This window comes from Ruditapes philippinarum, unplaced genomic scaffold (assembly GCF_026571515.1).
Source record: "Ruditapes philippinarum isolate M1 unplaced genomic scaffold, ASM2657151v2 ctg667_1_1_1_1, whole genome shotgun sequence".
NCBI classification, from domain to species: Eukaryota; Metazoa; Mollusca; class Bivalvia; order Venerida; family Veneridae; genus Ruditapes; species Ruditapes philippinarum.
Window position 1 is genome coordinate 541,437 of NW_026859933.1, and position 19,635 is coordinate 561,071.

A 19,635-nucleotide genomic window follows, 5' to 3' on the forward strand; every position below is an offset into this window, starting at 1 on the left:
GATATCTACAAGTTTGCTTCTTTAAAAAGAAGCATGCGAGAGGTATTTTTGCAGCATCGGTGGCAGATTTATTTAATTCGAAAATATTTGAAAATATTTTTGCATGAAAGGCACAATTAATGAATGTTTATGAATTACCATTATATATATTGAATATAATATCATAATGAAAGTTTGCTTTATACTTCATTTTTAATGTCTTAAAATATTATATGTCGGAGAAATGGACATTTTCTTGGCGCATCTGGGATATTTTTTCTACAAAGGGAACAATTTATATTATGTTATCAAACTATTTTTTAAAAAAAAATGGCATCTATTAAAAGTAGTATCAAAATAAAAGTTTCTTGTAAAATTCAATAAACAATTTATTGATTAATGTTTTGGTAAGTATTTGGAAACATTTCCTCTCCAAAACGTGCATAAAGTACAATCAAACAATTTCAAGTCCCGGATTTAATTAAGAAAATGTTTACATCATTTGATTGGAATAAAAAGTATATAAAGTTGCTTGCCTCTAACCACAATATTTCAAGAAGCGTAATTTACTCATACCGGTTTAAACAAACGTTAAAGGAGCAGCACACGATTCACCCGGTCATCTAATAGTGTATGGTGATATTTTAGCTATAATGTTCACTGTTACTATTTTTCGGAACATGAAATAGTAAAATGCTAATAAAAAACAATAGTCGAAATATACAGTTTAAAGGATTAAATTTTCGTTTAAGTTAATAGATAATAGATAGATAATGTTCATTTTATTTTATAAGCTTGATAAGATATACTGAAAGATCCTTTAGATTATTATACTAATTTTAGAATCAGGATTTCAGTTTGAAATCTTAGGCCTACTTCTTCCCTGTAAATTTTATAGGAAGTCAAATCGATCTCAGACGGACTTCGTCCTAAAAAAAGTGGCCGGTCAACATTATGGTGACCAGTTATCAGTATGGATGTCACAGGCTGGTCATCATTTAGTGACAAAGTGTTATCATTTTTGGCTGCACGGCAGAATAACGGTTAAATAAAAATATCAACTCGGCATATAAACAAAATAGTTCTGTAAATAGAACACTTCAAAGACTTGAATCAAATGAATAACTAAATTAAAATGTGTGAGTGTTTATTATATATGCACACTCAAATTTTGCAAAAACAATTACAAATGTATAAAAAGTTAAAAACATAAACATAATTATGATCTAAAAACAAAAACCCAATTGCACCTTTCTATCATTGCTTTTCATTTTTTATATATAGATATTAGATCGTGACTAAGACACAATCTGTTATGTCAAAATAAAAATTATAAAAAGCGTTATTTTTGTAAAAGATTATCCGGTTAAGTTTTTTTTTCTACCTGCTTATACTTAACAGGCGTATGAATGAATTCAGAACACATATATTGTAGCATATGTAGATACATATATTGTAGCATATGTAGAGAAGACTATAAATTCATGCTTGACTAACGCGCAGCATATCTGACTAAATGTTTATTTAACAGAGTCTTAAAATAAATCTTGCAGTACTCAAACACGCTTGCGTTCTTGTTGGCTTATTGTTAATATTCACGCTACGAATCATATCTAAATCATTATAAAACAACGAAACAGTACAGTGTATTTTTAATCAATGTAAACAGGGAAGAATGTGTCCATAGCTGTTGATGGTGGGTCTGCAGTCGTGTAAACCATGAATTGGAAGTCTGACACTCTGTAGTCAAAAGCGTTATGATATTCTTGATCATCATTTGCTTGATACAATTTTCCACACCTGGAAATAAAAAAAAAAATATATACCACTAATATTCGAATTGATGTAAAAATAAATCAGTATTATAATTTGTTCGCAAAAGTAGCTATTTAAGCACTTAAACTTAAGGTATGAATTTAAAGGTTCATTTGATGTAGCATCATTTCTCATTTACCTTTTCAAAATGCTGCACACATTACATCAGAAACGTAACAACAGCAGCAGCTTCAATCATTTGGAAAAAAAAAAAAAACAAAAAAAAAACAAAACAAAAACAAAACAAAAAAAAAAAAAACAAGCTCCGTGACATCGTGTACAGTACAGTTCTTTTGTCGATATTACTTAAATACTTTTATAAACAATGTCTCACTTCGTTCACCTTGCTATAAATATCCACTTTAAAAACATTTCTAACTTTCAAAATATCTTGCATAGTATGTTTGAAAATGACGTACAAATAATAAACCAATATATTCATGTTGTAGGAATTTGCTTACATTTTCAAACATTTTTTTTAAAAACATACAGTTATGTCTGCACACGATGACAATGACCTTACAATAAGATATATTTACGGACAAGATTTGTTTTAAAGTACATAAACCCTACGTGTTGAAATATCAATAAAACACCAGAGATTAAACATATTTGATTTCCAAAAATAATCCACTTGTTAAATCTGTATACATGTTGTACTTGAAAATCAATTTAAGAAGTTGTCCTATCAAATCGATAGAAAAATAAAGCAGAGATCTATGTTACAGAAATGTAACACCGTAATTAAATAGCAATCCATTATTAGGTCAAGCAATGCCAGCGAAGCGAGAATGTACTAAAATAGGATATTTAAAAGCAGTAATCACAAACGCCGTAAATTAAATTAATTTTATGAAATCCGATATCGATATCGAGTTTCTTTAGATACTAGTAAATTTCCTACTACACTGTACTTTTAGTTTTTGATTCCTCATTATAGAAATGTATGTGTTCTTATAATAGAATCAATATTTCTACCCTATACCTTAATTAAAATGAGTGGATCTTTATAAATGTTCGTTACTATTACTAAGGTTATAAGTAGTTGAAACATTTATTTCAGCTCGATAATAATTAAAGCTTTAAGATTATTTAAACCGTTTAAACTAACTAGTACTGAATGATGTCTCATATATGTCCGTGATCAAATATACCCCAAAATAGCAGACACCTTCACAACAAGGCCGCCACTTATCTTCAAAGATTATCCGTTTAAGATTACATATTCACTTAAGTTATTGTGTTGTTAGTACTATCTCGTAGTTGGTAGACCAAGTTTCATTCATTAATATCAATGGATACAGAGTTAAGAAAAGTACGTGTAAGTGTTTCTTACTTCTCAAAATCTAATAAACTTCTGTCCATTAAATCGTCCCAAAGTCCATCGTAAATTTCATTGTAAATTTCTCGTGCTTTGTCCAGAGCCTTTCCTTGATCTGCATCGCTAATGTCTATAATATGAGGCTTACCGAACCTAAAAAATAACATAATTATATATTCTTTCGTTATCTTTTTTCAGCTTTTATTTCAGAATGGCTAATTCAATACAAATAATGTTCTTAATTTTCTTTTTTAAAAATCTAAATGATATAACTAGGTTCTTTAAATCTTATTTCAGATCGATATCATTTAAGTATGTTATCAAGAGTATTGACTATGTGCTCAGATTGAATAGTTAAGCAGCTTACCTTAGAGCCCCCATCAATGCTTTCCTCAAAGGTTCCTTCTGGAAGTCTAAACTTGATGTGACACTGATCATGTTAACATCTCTATACTTGAGAAACGTGTGTACGTTCCCATTTCTGTCTATCATAAACGTCCACCTGAATAGCACATACTTACAACGTTATAATTGTGCAAGTAAATACTAGATAACTCAAATGACTTGTTCAGAGAGATTCTAGAGTTATATAATATCGTTTTAAAATGAGATATTCGCTTGTTTTCTTCGTGTTTTTTGTTTGTTATGTATTTAAATATATCGCCTCTACAAATGTACACTACAATAAATTACAAAGATTTTACTTACATGTATTTACTTTATAAAGGTATTTATTGATATATGCTACAGCCGAAATTGCGTTATATTTACAACAATAACAGTTATTATGAAAATGTAATGTTTACTTTTCGTTGACCACGGACTTTTATTTCACGGACTTAAATTGTAAATTAAAGTCCGTGGTAAAACATTGTCAAAATATAAAGAAACGAAACAACGCCAGTATTTCTCTGTAATAAATGAAAATAGTTCAAAATACCTTAACGTATCAGATACATGTATATTTGATCGCAAAAGAAGATTTGTTTTTTGTTTACCTTTTTGAGTCTTTTATTTTTTGTCCAAGGTCACCACTTAAGTTTAGCAGTACAGCAACTTCCTTAAACCCAATTTCTTCAGGAACTAAGACCTTCTTAATGGAAACTTTTGCTGTAATAAATGACGCACGTGTTTGATGTAGTTTATTCGTATTTTCCAGAAGTATATAATTCTAAATATTTATATTTTAAAGTGAATTGGTCAATAATGGAAGGTCTGTAATTATACCATAAATAATTATGTTGATAGTATTAAATATCATACATCACAAGATATTACGAAACGTTTTATAGACAAAAATGAACTTTTAGCAAAGTATAACTAAATGAGTTGAGTAAATGAGTTGAGTTGAAAACTGTAAACCTACCCATTTCTTCCTCAACCTTCTTTACGTCTGTTTTACTAGCATCTTTACTTGTTGCACCTTTAGCAGCGGTTTTAGTTCCAGAAGCCCCTCCTTTAGCTGCACCTGTTTTGGTCGTCGTCTTAGTTGCTGGCTTGGATGCTCCTCCTTTCGCTGCTGCTTTAGGTGGCATTTTCTTTCTCTCTTATTTCCTTTAAAAATCAGAAATGTAAATTTCTTTCTCTACGATAAAGCTATGTACACTTTAAATTACTTGTAATCTTAATGCGTCCACTTCGTTTATATCAACTGTATTTCTACTTTAAATTCTGTATATTTATAGCAAAGTTTAAACTGATTACTAATCGTATATTTTACCAATACTATAAAATCAATACAGTATTGTGTTAGCGTCATATAAAAGCCAATATATAGAACTCTAAACGGGTGAATCCCCAGGGAGTTTACAAAAATATTGTACAGTATTTCGAAACAAATTTAAGGCAATAGAATCCCCAGGTGAATTTTTATTTAATAGTTTTTCTTAGAGGTTTAAATTTTATTAGTAATATAAGCTTAATGTCTGAGAGAAACCAATCTGTAAAGGTAATAAACATGATGTAACGAAGATTACAATAGCATTGTTATAATTATAAAATTCTTATCTGATATTCTGAATTAATTTAATCATCGTCGAAAGAAGTTATACCACAAATTACTATTGTATCATAGTTTTGAGATGACTTTCTAAAGAAAAATAAGATTTACATGCCTCAACTCCTGTAACTTCATAAACTTTTAAGCAATGAAAGAATGTTTCCGTTATTCTAGGCCTACTCTCAGCACAATGGTATTCCAATGGGTCTTCTGAGCAAAACTATGTTTTGGATATTTTTTTATGAAACAATTCACTTACTCCTGAAAATCATCGTGTGAGTATTATCAAGTCCTAGAGGAATGGGAATCAGGACTGCGTCGTAGACAAATTGTAAATAAAAGCCGCCATCTTTGAATGAAAAAGGTGTAATTTGTATATTACTCTTTTTGTTAGGATGACTGAAAACCAGATACATGTGTATATGTATAAACAAGCTCCGCAGTTTTCCGCATCATTTGCTATATGTTGCTAGCACAACTATTTTGGAAAACAAAAATAATAGCGAACTTGCAAGAATTTTATGAAGTTTTGTGGATAGACATATTGCTTTATCTTCGAAACAAATACATATATATACTCGTTTCAGAGTTTACCATAAACTCCAAAATATAATTTTGCATCACTTACTAAAATTTCATTTACATGAGATGAGTTGTTTTTTCTTCAAGAAAATAATGCTTTGTACGAAATGATACGACGCAGTTGAAAATGAAATATGATACGACTAGTTGTATTTTCATTGTAGGCTGTATATTGGTTCCGCTATTGGCAGATGAGAAAAAAATTCTAAGGCTTCATTTTTCGATCGCTTTTTCAATCATCTAAATAATCACATGAATACTAGAAATTCCGAAAAAGTGTATCAAACGTAAAATCTATTGTAGTACGTGATTGCACGTGTTCTAGTGCACGTTACACATGCCGTATATTCTACATGTAATACTGGTAAATACGGTAAATGAGGATGGTTCTAGTGCTGCTTGCAAACCTGTTCACGTGAGTTTGAAACTGAAAGGGTGGTTACTTTTTTCATTTGCAGTTTTATGTTACGAATTTTCAATATTTTAAGGCCAACTCTTCTGTAACAATGTTGAACAAGCTGTAACAATCCGGAACGACTTTTGTTTAATCAAAAGAAAGAATTACAATTTTGAAAAATGTCACTTGCTTTTGGAAGAGAGGTATGCGTAAATTGCGTAAATTGCCTACCTTTGTTACTTTGTACGACAATTTCTGACAATTGTGTCATTTAGCCAAATCCTTGTCTTAATGATCTTGAATGTTGCCTTTAATTGCTTGAAAAGCAGTACTTGTCAGTTAAATTAATATTCGGGTAGGAAATTTTCTGATGCAAAGAATATTTGCACATTTCTGTCACAAATTTGAAATACTGTAAAAATAAAGAGAATGAAAAATATTTTAAATGCCAGTGTTAACTTTCTTTTCTCTGTTTATGTGACGTCTGAAACACGTGTACAATTCAGGCCAGCCTTAGGTAACGTAGTTTCACCTCCCGTATGGGATATGGTAGGGATGAGATAAATATTCTTTAATCTAAAGTGTGTTTTTTTATACATAAATATTTTAATCTTATTTGATTTGAAAAACCCAATATGTGTTAAGCAGCTGTTCAATGTTTTACAAGTTCTATTACACATACAGGTCTACAGCTATGAAAGTTGCACTATTATAGCTGTTTATCATGCAAGTGCTACAAAATAAAATCTTTATATTCTTAAATGTAAATATACCGGTATGATATTTCTTGTGATACTTATCCGTACTGATCTGAAAAATGAATATATAATTTTTTCTTGTTTTTTTTACCTTATGATTGAATACTAACTTATAAAAATCATTCGATGCAAAACAACAATCTTAATATATTTTATAAATCATTCAAAACTACATATTTCAAGAAACAATTTATTTTCTAAGCTAAATCTGTCCTACATTCCCCTACCTTTACATTTCAACAATTTCTTATCCTATATATCTTTTCAAAAATACAATACTTTAAACATTCATATAAAATAGGTCCTCATAAATCATTTGCCTTATAAATATATAGCATCCTTAGTACAAGATATCCGAGATTTCTGTGTACTAGTAACTATATAATTATAAGCCTTAACTTCAACCATAATATGTCCAATCAACCATTGGCCCGAGAGGTCTTACTGAACAATACAACATTTCAATACCAGATATCTGAGATTTCTGTGTACTAGTAACTATAAGCCTTAACTTCAACATAATTATTTCAAAATTTAAAGCACGTTGGGCGCGGCAGAGTCCTTATGTAACTAATACAACATTTCAATACAAATTAAGTTTAATCAAGATTTCCTGGGTTACAAGAAAAAATTTTAAAATTACGATCCCAAAATTTAACAAAAGGAACCCAATAAGTGTTTCGTAGTTTATCTGATTTTCCAAACAATTATTCATCGTTCCCGTGGCGACGTTCCTGGTCAAGCAGTTTACCAGTACTAGTTGCCTTCACTTTCGCAAGGAACTGATTAGGAGTAGATAACAATTGCTTCCTGAAATAATACGCTTTATTTGGCATCTACATGTACAATGATAAAAATGTGATGTTAGACACTTTGGGCCTGGGTCTGCAAACTTGTTAATAAAAACCAAAAGAGAATATTGTAGACGATGTGTGTTATTTGTATACGTACTGTTTTCTCTCTTGAATAATTAAAAAGTGAAGTTTAAATTGATCTCAATGAAAAATAGTCAGCAGCAATGTGTTAATGTAAAGTTAGATAAATTTAACAATTTAACATTTGAAAATTTTATTCTGTTATTATATTCCCAACCTTCATGTGATTGCGATAGTAACAATCGGGAAACGTTTATTCATGACATCGACATCCCACTAAAATAGAAAAGCCCATAAACATTGATGATTACTTTTTAAGTTCTTGAACTGGTTCTGTATCAGCTTGCCAAAAGTTTATATTACCCGAAGTAGGTCTGAAAATGAGAATTTGCAGACGAAATATAGTGATTTCTTACCAACATCTAGGCCTGTCTTCGAATTTTGGAGATAAAATTCCAGCCTCAGTATTTATCCAGTTAAACGATCAAAACTGGAAATATAAATAACGTAATTTCACTTTATTATAACTAATACTCATAAAATTGAAAAAATATTTTGATAATAAAATTAATTCGGAACTAATGTCAATATTGACCTAAATCCCAAAAAAGAAAACCCAGTCCTGTCAATTTCCACATTTGTAGCCTTTTTTATCAGTATATAAATTCAGTTTCTGCTCATTGAGTTATATTTTGTATTTATATATATCTCACAGTAGTTATCCATCATGCCTGTTGAAGAGGAAGTGCTGAAAGTACGTTCAAAACTGGAAAACATGATCTCTACCAACACCGCGGTAAGTTTTGTCATTAGTTTCCGCGATGTTGTTTACTTTTATTTTCGTTTATTTCTGAATGCGCAAAAATAGTTTCAAAAGACTAGCGTTACTAAGTATACTAAATGAATTCAGAAGAAGTTTAACTACAAAAGGTGTTTTATTACATCGATTTCTTGTTAAAGACGGTTCTAGACGTTATTTTCTGTTTTATCACAAAGGGACATAACTTTGTTAATAAAGAGAGATAATTAATTTTTACTTTCATTTTTAAATTTGAAGTAATTGTAAAAGGGGCTCTTTTCTTCCATCAACACTAAACTTTTACATGTTTTAAAAAATGTTTCTCTTTTTATTTTAATGAACTTATTTAAAAAAAATGAAATTGAATTGTATAATTTGATTCAAATAGCAATTTTGATACAGATCTGCATTTAGCACTTTATCAATCAGATAAATTATCTATCTTTCAATAGTGTCAAACCCCTCGCAGGGTGATAGACATAATGATATGTGTGTCAAAATCGCAAGAAAGTTAAGAACAGTTGTTTAAACTGTTAAAAGGGGAATTTTGAAGAATATTGAACAGTTGATAATTCAAAATGTTAACAATGGGGCTGGAAAACTAGGGTGAGACATGTTCATTGCTAGCTATAGCTGCACTGAATTGCTGGGGTAAGAAGTAGGGCAACTGCAGGGGGTAGGTGGTTCTGGTGGTATACAATCCAAGGAATGAAGGAGAATTTATATGAATAACCTATAACACAGGATGGCCATGGGTGATATTTGGGAGAGGGGTATCACATAATGACATATTCTTCTATAGGGATAGCAACCAGAACATGGTGATTCTTGTAAAGAAGGGATAATTTAGCATTTATACGTCCGAGTTCCAGTTTTTCAAAGCTTAAGTTAAGTGAAGCATGTCCTTGACACTATATAGAAATATTTTAGCAATATAGGCTGCTTAAGTTACTTGGTAGAGACATATCCGATGGCTAGTAGTTCACCCATATTGATTTTATCATTGTCAGGCCAAAGGTCACAGTGAGAAGTGACAATGTGAATTATCCTTGTCTGATCAATAACATGAGAGTTGATAACCCGAGGTTGGTGAAAATTGATTGGGACTGTTGGGACAAGGCCCATAGCCAGTAGATAACCCTTGCTGATGCCATGTCTTTAGGACAAACATTTAAGACACAGTGACAGTTGGGCCAATACATAAAATATTTCTGATTAATAACTTGAAAAGGAATAAGTTTCCAAATTTGTTTGTTTAACTTAGTAGGGACATTGCCCATGACTAGAAGATGGACCATAATGATTATGACTAGTAGATGGCTTGTAGCACAATTTAATTTTAGTAGTAAGGGAGTTTCATGCCTAAAATTACCAAATTTCTTGAATTGCTGTAAGTGTTAAATTTCATCTTAAGGTCTTTGAAATCTAAATTTCATTGCTATAATATTAACACTTATGTTTTGTATACTTGTAGGATCACAGCTCAGCTGTAGACATTTTGAAGTCACTTCAAGATTTACCAATGAAGTTAGAAGTTTTACAGGTAAATACCATTGATTCATTATGAGACTCATGGTTGGAAATTGCAAACAAATAATGAATTGTTAACACATGATTGATATTCCTATGTTTTTATTGTTTTGTTTTTTTACAGATATGTTTAATTATGTAGAATACTAGTTTGTTTTTATGTATAACAACAACTTGTGTATAATTTAGATTATTATTACTATCTAAATGTAGATAAATTTTTATATTTATTTCCATTTTCAGAAAACAAGGATTGGTATAACTGTAAACAACTTCCGCAAAGCAAGTTCAAATGATGATGTAATTTCACTGTCAAAGAATCTCATTAAAATATGGAAAAAACTCTTGCCAGGTATAAATCATAACAGAAACTGTTAGAATTATCTTTATTTCTGCTTAGCTATGACTGGACTGTAAGAAAGCATGAGATTAAACATATTTATTTAAACTCAATTGTGAGACAAGTTCTTGTAATTTTATATCAACAACTTTCTTGTCCACTTGCAGTTACTTACCACATAAGGAAACATTAATTCCAGTATTATGAATGTTGTACTTTGGTTGTAAGCTCTGATTAAATAATTCAGAAAAGATAAACTATAAAGTAACACTAATATATAGCAATTCAGGTATCAGTAATTATTAAAACTAAAACTTAAACCTGCAACTTGACTATTTAAGCCACTAGATGGCGCTGGGGCAGATTTTCATGGTATTTTTGACATGCTTCACATCTAACAGCCCTTTTTTGAAATAGTAAAATAACCAAGAAGTATTTTGCCTAAAAACTTTTTGTATAACTTCTTTGCAACATTTGAAATAAAATGGCAGAGAAAATATCACAAAAGATTCACTTAAATGTACTTTGTGGAAAAAAAAAATCAGTTAACTGTCAAAAATTTGAAAATCCCGGGGCGGAGTAAATGGGGTCATGAACTATAGGTTGTAAACAAATACACTTGGCAGTGTTAACTTTCCAGTAGAAACTTGAAATATTACTCTAGGAAGGGAGCTGCTGATCAGTAATCGTCTGCTATAGTGTTTGTTTACATCAGCTAAATTTAGCACAGGTACAGCGTCCTTTGCATGATTTATCTGATAAACACGCCTACAAAATTCTCCCTACCAGGGCAGGGATTTTTGCGGCTTTAAAAGGGTCACCACACATAACAAATTCAGTTATTTAACTTAAATTATATTTAGTAAAATCTGCAGATATGTTAAACCTTGTTTTCCATACATATCAACAGCATTTATGATTACATGTGCATTTCATTTTCTGGTAAACTCTGTTCCATTCCACAATATTTATTAAGCATTATTTTGATATTGTTTATCATTAAAGTTGGAAACTGCAATATATTATTTTTTGTTTGATGTCAGATTCTGAATAAGCAGTTAACCCCTAACCTGCTGGAATCAAAAGTGATCAGCCTTTGCCACCAGTATAGAGCCAGGCCAGCCTGCACATCCATGCAGTCTGACCAGGCTCTATACTGTGGGCAGCTTAAATTTTGTATTTAGATATTGAAATCCCTTGAACTTTGCATGGACTGTTTCATATTCAAAGCTGGACAGATCCATTATTGAAATATAGCAGGTTAAGGATTATTACTATATAATGTTTCATTCTGTAGATAATAATTCAAAAAGTGATAAAAAGGAGAAGTCTTCCTCTAGCTCAAAGAATGGAGAATCTATGGATTCGGAGGAGTCGGAGAAGAAGGGTGACGAGCAAGAGAGGAGACAATCAGTATCTGCCTCCAATACACATGATCCTGTCAGGTTAAAATGTAGAGATCTACTCTGTGCTGCTCTCAAAACAGCAGGTATGGTTTGAGCCGCGTCATAATGGGTTTGCGACCAGCTTGGATCCAGACCAGCCTGCGCGTCCGTGCAGTCTGATCAGGATCCATGCTGTTCGCTATCAGTTTCTTTACTTGTTATAGGGTCTGTAAGCGAACAGCATGGATCCTGATCAGACTGCGCGGATGCGCAGGCTGGTCTGGATCCATGCTGGTCGCAAACTCATTATGTTGGTTTTGTCGTGACATGGCTCATTTATGTTCTAAGATTATTTATTTCAAGCTTGACTGGGAATGACAGTCTTTCAACTTGTTCATTTTTGAGTCAGTTTCAGGACCTTTTGTTGAGGAAATATGGTTGTGATCTGATTACAGATCAGTTAGAACTTGTGATCCATTTGCTATAAAGCTGCATGCCTCCAGATGAGCCAAAATATTTCAAGAAAATCAGGACTGAGAAAATGTACTAAGATTTTAAGAAAGGCAAAAAATTTCATGTAAAAATTTACATGTTATGTGCGATTTATGACTGATTGTGCAATATTAATCACCATATTGATCATGAAAACTTGCATGAATCTTGAGGCAGCCTCCCCCATCAGTTCATTACTTCTCAAGGTTTTTTTTTTTATCTTTAATTTGATTAAAGATTTGTGCTCTTTAATACAACTGACTGAAGTTAATAATCAGAGAGTCTGCTTAACAGACAAAAAGTTAATTTTCTGTCATCAGAATTATATACTTTCTTTTCTTATTCAGATGCCCATGTTGGTCGCAATGATCCTGAAGAGATTGCTGCAGCAATTGAAGATAGTATCCTTTACCCTCTGACGGTGTTTCTCTCACTTGATAGATATTTACTATATAATGCTTTAGTAAATTATGTCTTAAAGCTTGCTTTTATTAATTGCTTTAATTTGAAGCTTGTAATTTCTTACAACAGTTGCTTACTTCCATGTTAAAATTTTATTACTGCCATGATAACATTAGATTTTAATACATGTATGGAAATGTTTGTCAAAATCACAGACATTCCAAATTACAAATAATAAAGAAAATTGCAGAATGAAAGGTGATTAGTCACATGATGAATGTTTGGTGGTTTTACCACAAACGAATATTAAAGGAACTCCATTGTGATTTAAAAACATAAAAACACAAAATTTTAATTTCTTACATAGATCAGCTGGTGAACTTAAATTTGAAAGATACGCGAAAGGTAATTAGGGAATATACTTAGAAAGAAATTAATTCAAAATATATTTTTGTGCTATTCTTAGCCCAATTTGAGTTAAAAGCTTTGCAACGTTTTTCAAGTTTAGGTCATTCTTCACAACTGAAATATTTATTCTGGAAAACAGAGTGAGCAAATGATCTGAAATTTTACACACAATTTATTGGTCAAGATCTACATCAAATGGAACATTTATGTTGAAAATTTTTTTCCAGTCCTGTCATGTCAAAAAACCTCAGTGGAGTCTCTTTAAACAATTTGGTTTGATACTTCCTTATCTGAGTGTCAGATATTTTTGAAGAATTTAATAACACAGAAACTAAGTACAAGAACAGAGTTAGAAGTCGTGTTGCTAATCTAAAAGATGTAAAGAATCCAGATTTGAGAATCAATGTCATGAGTGGGATGATTCCTCCTGATAGAATAGCTAAAATGACTGCAGAGGTTTGTACTAGCAATAAACATTTCTTTACATTTTATAATTTCAAAGGTAACAATTAATGTATTTTAATTATGAAAACAACTGAGCTATTATATTTTAATATGTTTTAAAGATTTTTTTTCAATTTATGAAAATATTTTGTAAATGTTAATAAAATACAGTTATTTGAACATGCCTGTATCTGGGCATGAGTGTAGGGCAAAATCCCCTTGACCAAAACTTCTTTGATTAATTTTTTGAAAAATGACCAAAAGCCAATTGATAGAAACCAAAAGCCTCATAATATATGGAAAGTGGGCAAGTCACATTTAAACTTGTAGCGGGCTGGGAAGGTGAATATTCATAATTCCAAATGTCACATGCAAAGTTGAAAAAGTCTTGACATACTTTTTGTGATGTTTTACAGGAAATGGCGAGTGATTCTATGAAAACATTGCGAGCAAAGTATACAAAAGAATCTATTGATGATCATCAGATGGCAAAAACTGGTGGCACATCTACTGATCTGTTTAAATGTGGAAAATGTGGCAAAAATAACTGTACCTACAACCAGGTAATCTTCAGTCTACAATAGTGATACTGTTTCTGTAGTATTTATTAATCTAATGTGATATCTTACTCAAAATGGCAAGTTTTCAAAGTTACCAGATTTTATCAAATACCCATGCAGATTTTGCGACTGTTAAAATGATATTTTACGGCCGTGCATATATTTTGACGTGACTTCATTAGTGTTATACAAACATAGTGTAAAGACCCGCTAAATGCTAGCATTACAATATATGCGCATACATGTCAAATGATTCTTTTCACTTTAAACAGTCTTTTATTTTGTGTATGTGATAAATAGAATATTATATTCGTGTAGGTTCATTACTGAGTTTATTGAACTCGTTGAATAATAATAATATTTTGCTGACCAGAGGTTTGCATAATATAATTATCCCCGGCCGATGGAATCGGGAGGGGGATATAGTTTTGGCGTTGTCCATCCGTCCGTACGTATTTCGTTTCCGGAGTAGTTCTCTGCAACTAATGGCTGGAATTCAACGAAACTTTATGGGAATGTTGATCAGCATGTGAAGTAGTGCACCTGGGTATTTTCGTCTGGATATTTTTAGTATTTTTAGAGTTATTGCCCTTGACTTAGTAAAATTTTGTAATAATTTTGACATTTTCAACTTGTGTCGCATGTAACTCAAAAAGTATTTGACCTAGAGTCATGAAACTTTACAGGAATGTTGATCAGTATGTGTAGTTGTGCACCTGGGTATTTTCGTCTGGATATTTTTAGTATTTTTAGAGTTATTGCCCTTGACTTAGTAAAATTTTGTAATAATTTTGTAATTTTCAACTTGTGTCGCATGTAACTCAAAAAGTATTTGACCTAGAGTCGTGAAACTTTACAGGAAAGTTGATCAGTATGTGTAGTTGTGCACCTGGGTATTTTCGTCTGGATATTTTTAGTATTTTTAGAGTTATTGCCCTTGACTTAGTAAAATTTTGCAATTTTCAACTTGTGTCGCATGTAACTCAAAAAGTATTTGACCCAGAGTCATGATACTTTACAGGAATGTTGATCAGCATGTGTAGTTGTGCACCTGGCTATTTTCGTCTGGATTTATTTAGTATTTTTAGATTTATTGCCCTTGACTTAGAAAATGTTTGCAATTTTCAACATGTGTCGCATATAACTCAAAAAGGATTTGACATAGCGCATTAAACCTTATTGGAAAGTTGCTCAGCATATTTAGTTTGTTCCTGGGGTTTCGCTTGTGGATTTATCCAGTATTTGTAGAGTTATTTCCCTTGACTTAGTAAAAACTGTTTCATTATGTTGTTATTTGATCCTTGAGTGCTTGAGTTAGAATTGACCAACTTTACAGGAATAATGATCAACATCACTAAATTACAGGAATAATGATTCACCTCACTGTGAAGCAATGAACCTGGGACTTTGCATGTGGATTTTTTTCAGTTTTGTTAGAGTTATTGTCCTTGAATTACAGTAGTATAAATATGCAATTTTCAACTTGGGGTTTGCTTGGGGATTTATTCAGTATTTGTAAAGTTCTTGCCCTTTTAGTTTTCAAAAAATATTTGACCTAGAGTCATAAGATTGACACAACAGTGGCGCGGTGGGGGCACCCGTGTCCTATGGACACATTTCTAGTTTTTATTAAAGAAGAATTAAAATGATTTGTTACAATAACATTTAAAAATATTTGAAAATTGTGAGATCCCTTCTTGATGCCTTGAAAATGGCAATGAAGTCTGGAGATTAAGATGTTTTTACATCTAGGTGAGCTATTGTGATCCCCCACCGTCCGTCGTCGTGCGTCGTCAGCAATTTCTTTAAACAACATCTCCTCAGAAACAAATGACTGCACAGCAACCAAACTTTACAGGAATGATCCTAGGGTGGTCTCCTGCCAAAGTTGATCAAATGGTTCCGGTCTGTTGCATAAGTAGGTCACAGGGCCAGAAAAGGAGTTTCAAAAATGCAAAATTAAAAAATCTTGTCTGAAAGTACAAGGCCTAGAGCTTTGATATTTGGTATATGATATAACCAGTTACCTATAGGTCCTCTACCAAAATTGTTCAAATTTTAGCCCTGGGGTCAAAATTGGCCCCACTCCAGGGGGTCATAGATTTTCCTTATAATATTATGTATATAGTGAAAACTTAAAAATTCTTCTTGTTTGAAGGTACAAGGCTTCAAGTTCAAAGAATATTACAGTTTATGCCATGATTAATATATAAATAAAGCCTTATGTCTTCAGTTGTTGTGTTAATAATAACCAGTACTCGGCGGGGGATATAAATTCAACGAATTTGCTTGTTTTATTAAACTTGTTTAATAAATTCAGTATTGAACCGTAACTCATTCAATATCCCCTATTTATGAGATGTGATTTTAGATGAGAGATTAAAGTTAATATGATTGTGCTTTCAGGTACAAACAAGAAGTGCTGATGAACCTATGACAACATTTGTACTGTGTAATGAGTGTGGAAATAGATGGAAGGTAACACACCTATTTTATATTAGTCTTCTCTTATATTTATAAGATACCTACATTATAGATAATTAATATGGTCGGGGGTGTCAGTGGCCGAGTGGTTAATCTCGTTGACTCCAAACCACTTGCCCCTCTCTGCTGTGGGTTCAAATCCCAACCGGGACTTTGGATTCTTTCATGTGAGGAAGCTATCCAGCTAGCTTATGGAACGTCGGTGGTTCTACTCAGGTGCTCGTTCGTGCCTGAAATAATGCACGGAAGGGCACCTGAGGTCTTCCTCCACCAGTAAAGCTGGAACGTCGCCATATGACCTATACTGTGTCGGTGTGACGTAAAACCCAATCAAAAAAACAAACAAAATTAATGTGGTTTGATTTCAAGTAAAAGTAGCATATTATCAAGTTAAAGAAAAAAATGTAAGAAATTTTGATTATTTATGTCACATGTATTTAGCTTACAAAGTTTATGAGGAGCATCCTACTTTGGTCAGTGTCAGCTTCCTGAGCTTTGTTTTTGTTCAGTTAAATATTATTTACTTTAACATTTTAAAAATCTTTTTATTCAGATTTACTTCATACTGCATACACACATCATGTTTGAAAAGGATCATAACACTAGCATCTATATTTCAATGATTTTTATCCCCTTTGAATTAAGAAATTCATTTGAAAATTTTTGTTTTTTCTATTCTGTCTTCCTCATTACTTTAGTAATTTACTTCAGACTTAAGTTTGTTTTTCTTTATTATTATTACATGGTTCATAACTCTTAACATATATATTTTAAAAATTATTTTCACCTTGGAACTTAGAATTTTGTTTTAATTTTTATTTTACGATTACTGGTTCTAGTATTAAATAAGTCAAATATGCTACCTCCTCTGATAGCTCTTGTTGTATGTCATATTTAAGGATGTAGGTAAATTAAGAAATAATAAATAAAATCACTGTTTGAACGACAAACTGATTTTATCAAGCGATAAAATCACTGATTTGGATATATTATTACGATTCTAACTCAACATCAACAAATACATGCTGCTGTACCTGATATCAAGCTTAATAGCCCCTGATCTGTTTCTGTACTTACATTCATTGCGTCGCATTCTTAATGTTTACATCACATGTTTAATGGTTGCGTCACATGTCTAAATCAAGAACGTCAACAGTGATTTTATTGCATAATAACACACACTTTCGGTCCTTACATGTTCAATATGGAAAAATCCGGGTCGTGTTAGAATGCACCTTATTTCATGCTCTAACAGCCACACAGGGTTACACGGTATGATAGAAAAATATTCATGACAGGCATGGAGATAGGGCTTCAATGATTTCTGTTTTGCAAATTTTAACAAATGAATTTTATAGCATGAATTTAAATACAATTTTATTTATTTCTTATTTCAGTTCTGTTGATGCTGGTATGGCAGATTACATTTTGGAAATTAGTACATGTACATTATAAGAAAATGTATGACTCAACTTACATGCCGATTTTTACATTAAAAATTGACCAATGACAAAAGCTTTTTAACACAGACATACATGAATGAGAGAATGCAAGATTATTATCTGCATCAAAAAAAAATCAATGCTGATCAAAAAGTCAAAAAGCGATGTCTCTTATGTTTAATTGTACTGATAATTCATCACTAGTCGTACTGTGGTGTATGATTACTTTGTTCAACAATATTGTTTAAAACATTTCATTTTTCTTGTCAAATTAATGAAGAAAAGAAATCATTTTACATTTTATGTGTTTCAAATTTATTTCTGATTGTGACAGCTAAATCTTGTATATAAACACTTAACCCATTTTCACTGCCAGAACTGTATTCATAAAATTACAGTGTTACAGTGAATTAGCCAGGAAGTTACATGAACAACTTTACAGATGAATGTTTATAACATGTGTAAGAACTTGTCTTCTATAGAATAAAGTGAACAAAGATTTTTTTTCACAACTTCATTTCCAAAGTTCTGATGAAAAGATCATTACAAATAAATGAATTATATCAGTTGTTTCATTTCAAGTAACAAGTATACAAATGTCTTGTAGGCAGGATGGCTATGTCCATGAAGGCAACAAAAAGGTTAAAATCATGAAAATTAAATACTTAAATAAAGGGTTCATGAAGATAAAAAAAAATTAATTTTATAATCATTAGGGGTTATTTTATATTTGTAGTTGTGTAATTTTTACTTTATATGCCATTATTGAAACAGTCAATGTCTAAAGGGCAGTCATTCCATATAAACTCTCATACTGCAGTCATCATTTTTTATGATAATATGGATATGATTTATTATACATGTACTGTACCATTGTTTTGTTGTTTTCTCTTGTGTTTTAGTCTTTAGTATTGTTAGCTACATTTTAATTACAAATTAGTGGGGGAAAAAACTTGGATTACATTAACCGTTACTATTTTATACTGTAGTATGTGTAATGAGCAAGACCTGTTGAACTTGAAAATTTTAATGATGGTTAATTTATGGTATTTCATGTAAAACTGTTGACATTAGATAGTGTTCAGTGTAGAGTCAGATTGCATGATGTAGGCTGTTAGTTGCCTGTTCTGATATGATAAACAAGTTACTCTTAGAATAGATAGATGTCTGTTCAGTCTTGCTGGGCTAAATAGGTGAGGTACTTTTAGACTGTGTTTCTATTCCATAGTTACTGGTAGTTAATAAACCCTTGTTGACTGACACATAATGACATTTACAAACATTTATTTTTGTTTTGTAAGGAAAAGGCTTACATAAGATATTTTAAGGATAAAAAGCTACAAGCTAAGATAATATAGACTATGAGAGAGATTGTTTAAGAATGTTATGACTTTTAAAGCCTTGTGTGGGGAAGAAAGAGTTTAAATGATTTCTTGTTTCGATATAAATTCGTTAAGAAGACATGTATATGACTGCATTTATTTATAAATATTCTGTGTAACAAGAGTTTGTATTGTTCATGTTGGTGAGAAATAATCATGTCATAAAACATTGTAGATATCTCCTTTACATTATATTTCATCTGTTTGCCATCACATGAAGAGTAATAAAACTGTAAATATA

At 31.4% G+C, this 19,635-nt stretch overlaps 2 protein-coding genes across 4 annotated transcripts; one reads left to right on the forward strand and one right to left on the reverse strand.

The window, feature by feature from the left end:
* Positions 1–1,109: 1,109 nt before the first annotated feature.
* LOC132758338 (IQ motif and ankyrin repeat domain-containing protein 1-like) lies at positions 1,110–8,252 on the reverse strand. Its single transcript, XM_060749954.1, has 6 exons — positions 8,143–8,252; positions 4,482–4,669; positions 4,114–4,225; positions 3,483–3,617; positions 3,131–3,268; positions 1,110–1,779 (listed from the first exon to the last, which is right to left on the reverse strand). The coding sequence occupies exons 2-6, from the start codon at positions 4,648–4,650 to the stop codon at positions 1,632–1,634; spliced, it is 702 nt and encodes a 233-aa protein (XP_060605937.1). The 5' UTR covers positions 4,651–4,669; positions 8,143–8,252; the 3' UTR covers positions 1,110–1,631.
* Positions 8,253–8,311: 59 nt separating this feature from the next.
* Positions 8,312–19,635, forward strand: LOC132758337 (transcription elongation factor A protein 1-like). Of its 3 annotated transcripts, none has more exons than XM_060749951.1 (9): positions 8,312–8,522; positions 10,000–10,068; positions 10,299–10,407; positions 11,693–11,884; positions 12,620–12,673; positions 13,384–13,538; positions 13,943–14,089; positions 16,493–16,564; positions 17,968–19,635. In XM_060749951.1, exons 1-9 carry the CDS (start codon positions 8,454–8,456, stop codon positions 17,974–17,976), a joined length of 876 nt encoding a protein of 291 aa, XP_060605934.1. In that variant the 5' UTR covers positions 8,312–8,453; the 3' UTR covers positions 17,977–19,635. The 3 variants fall into 3 exon arrangements, with proteins under 3 accessions (XP_060605934.1, XP_060605936.1, XP_060605935.1); XM_060749953.1 differs by lacking the exon at positions 8,312–8,522 and adding an exon at positions 8,633–8,656; XM_060749952.1 differs by lacking the exon at positions 8,312–8,522 and adding an exon at positions 9,178–9,201.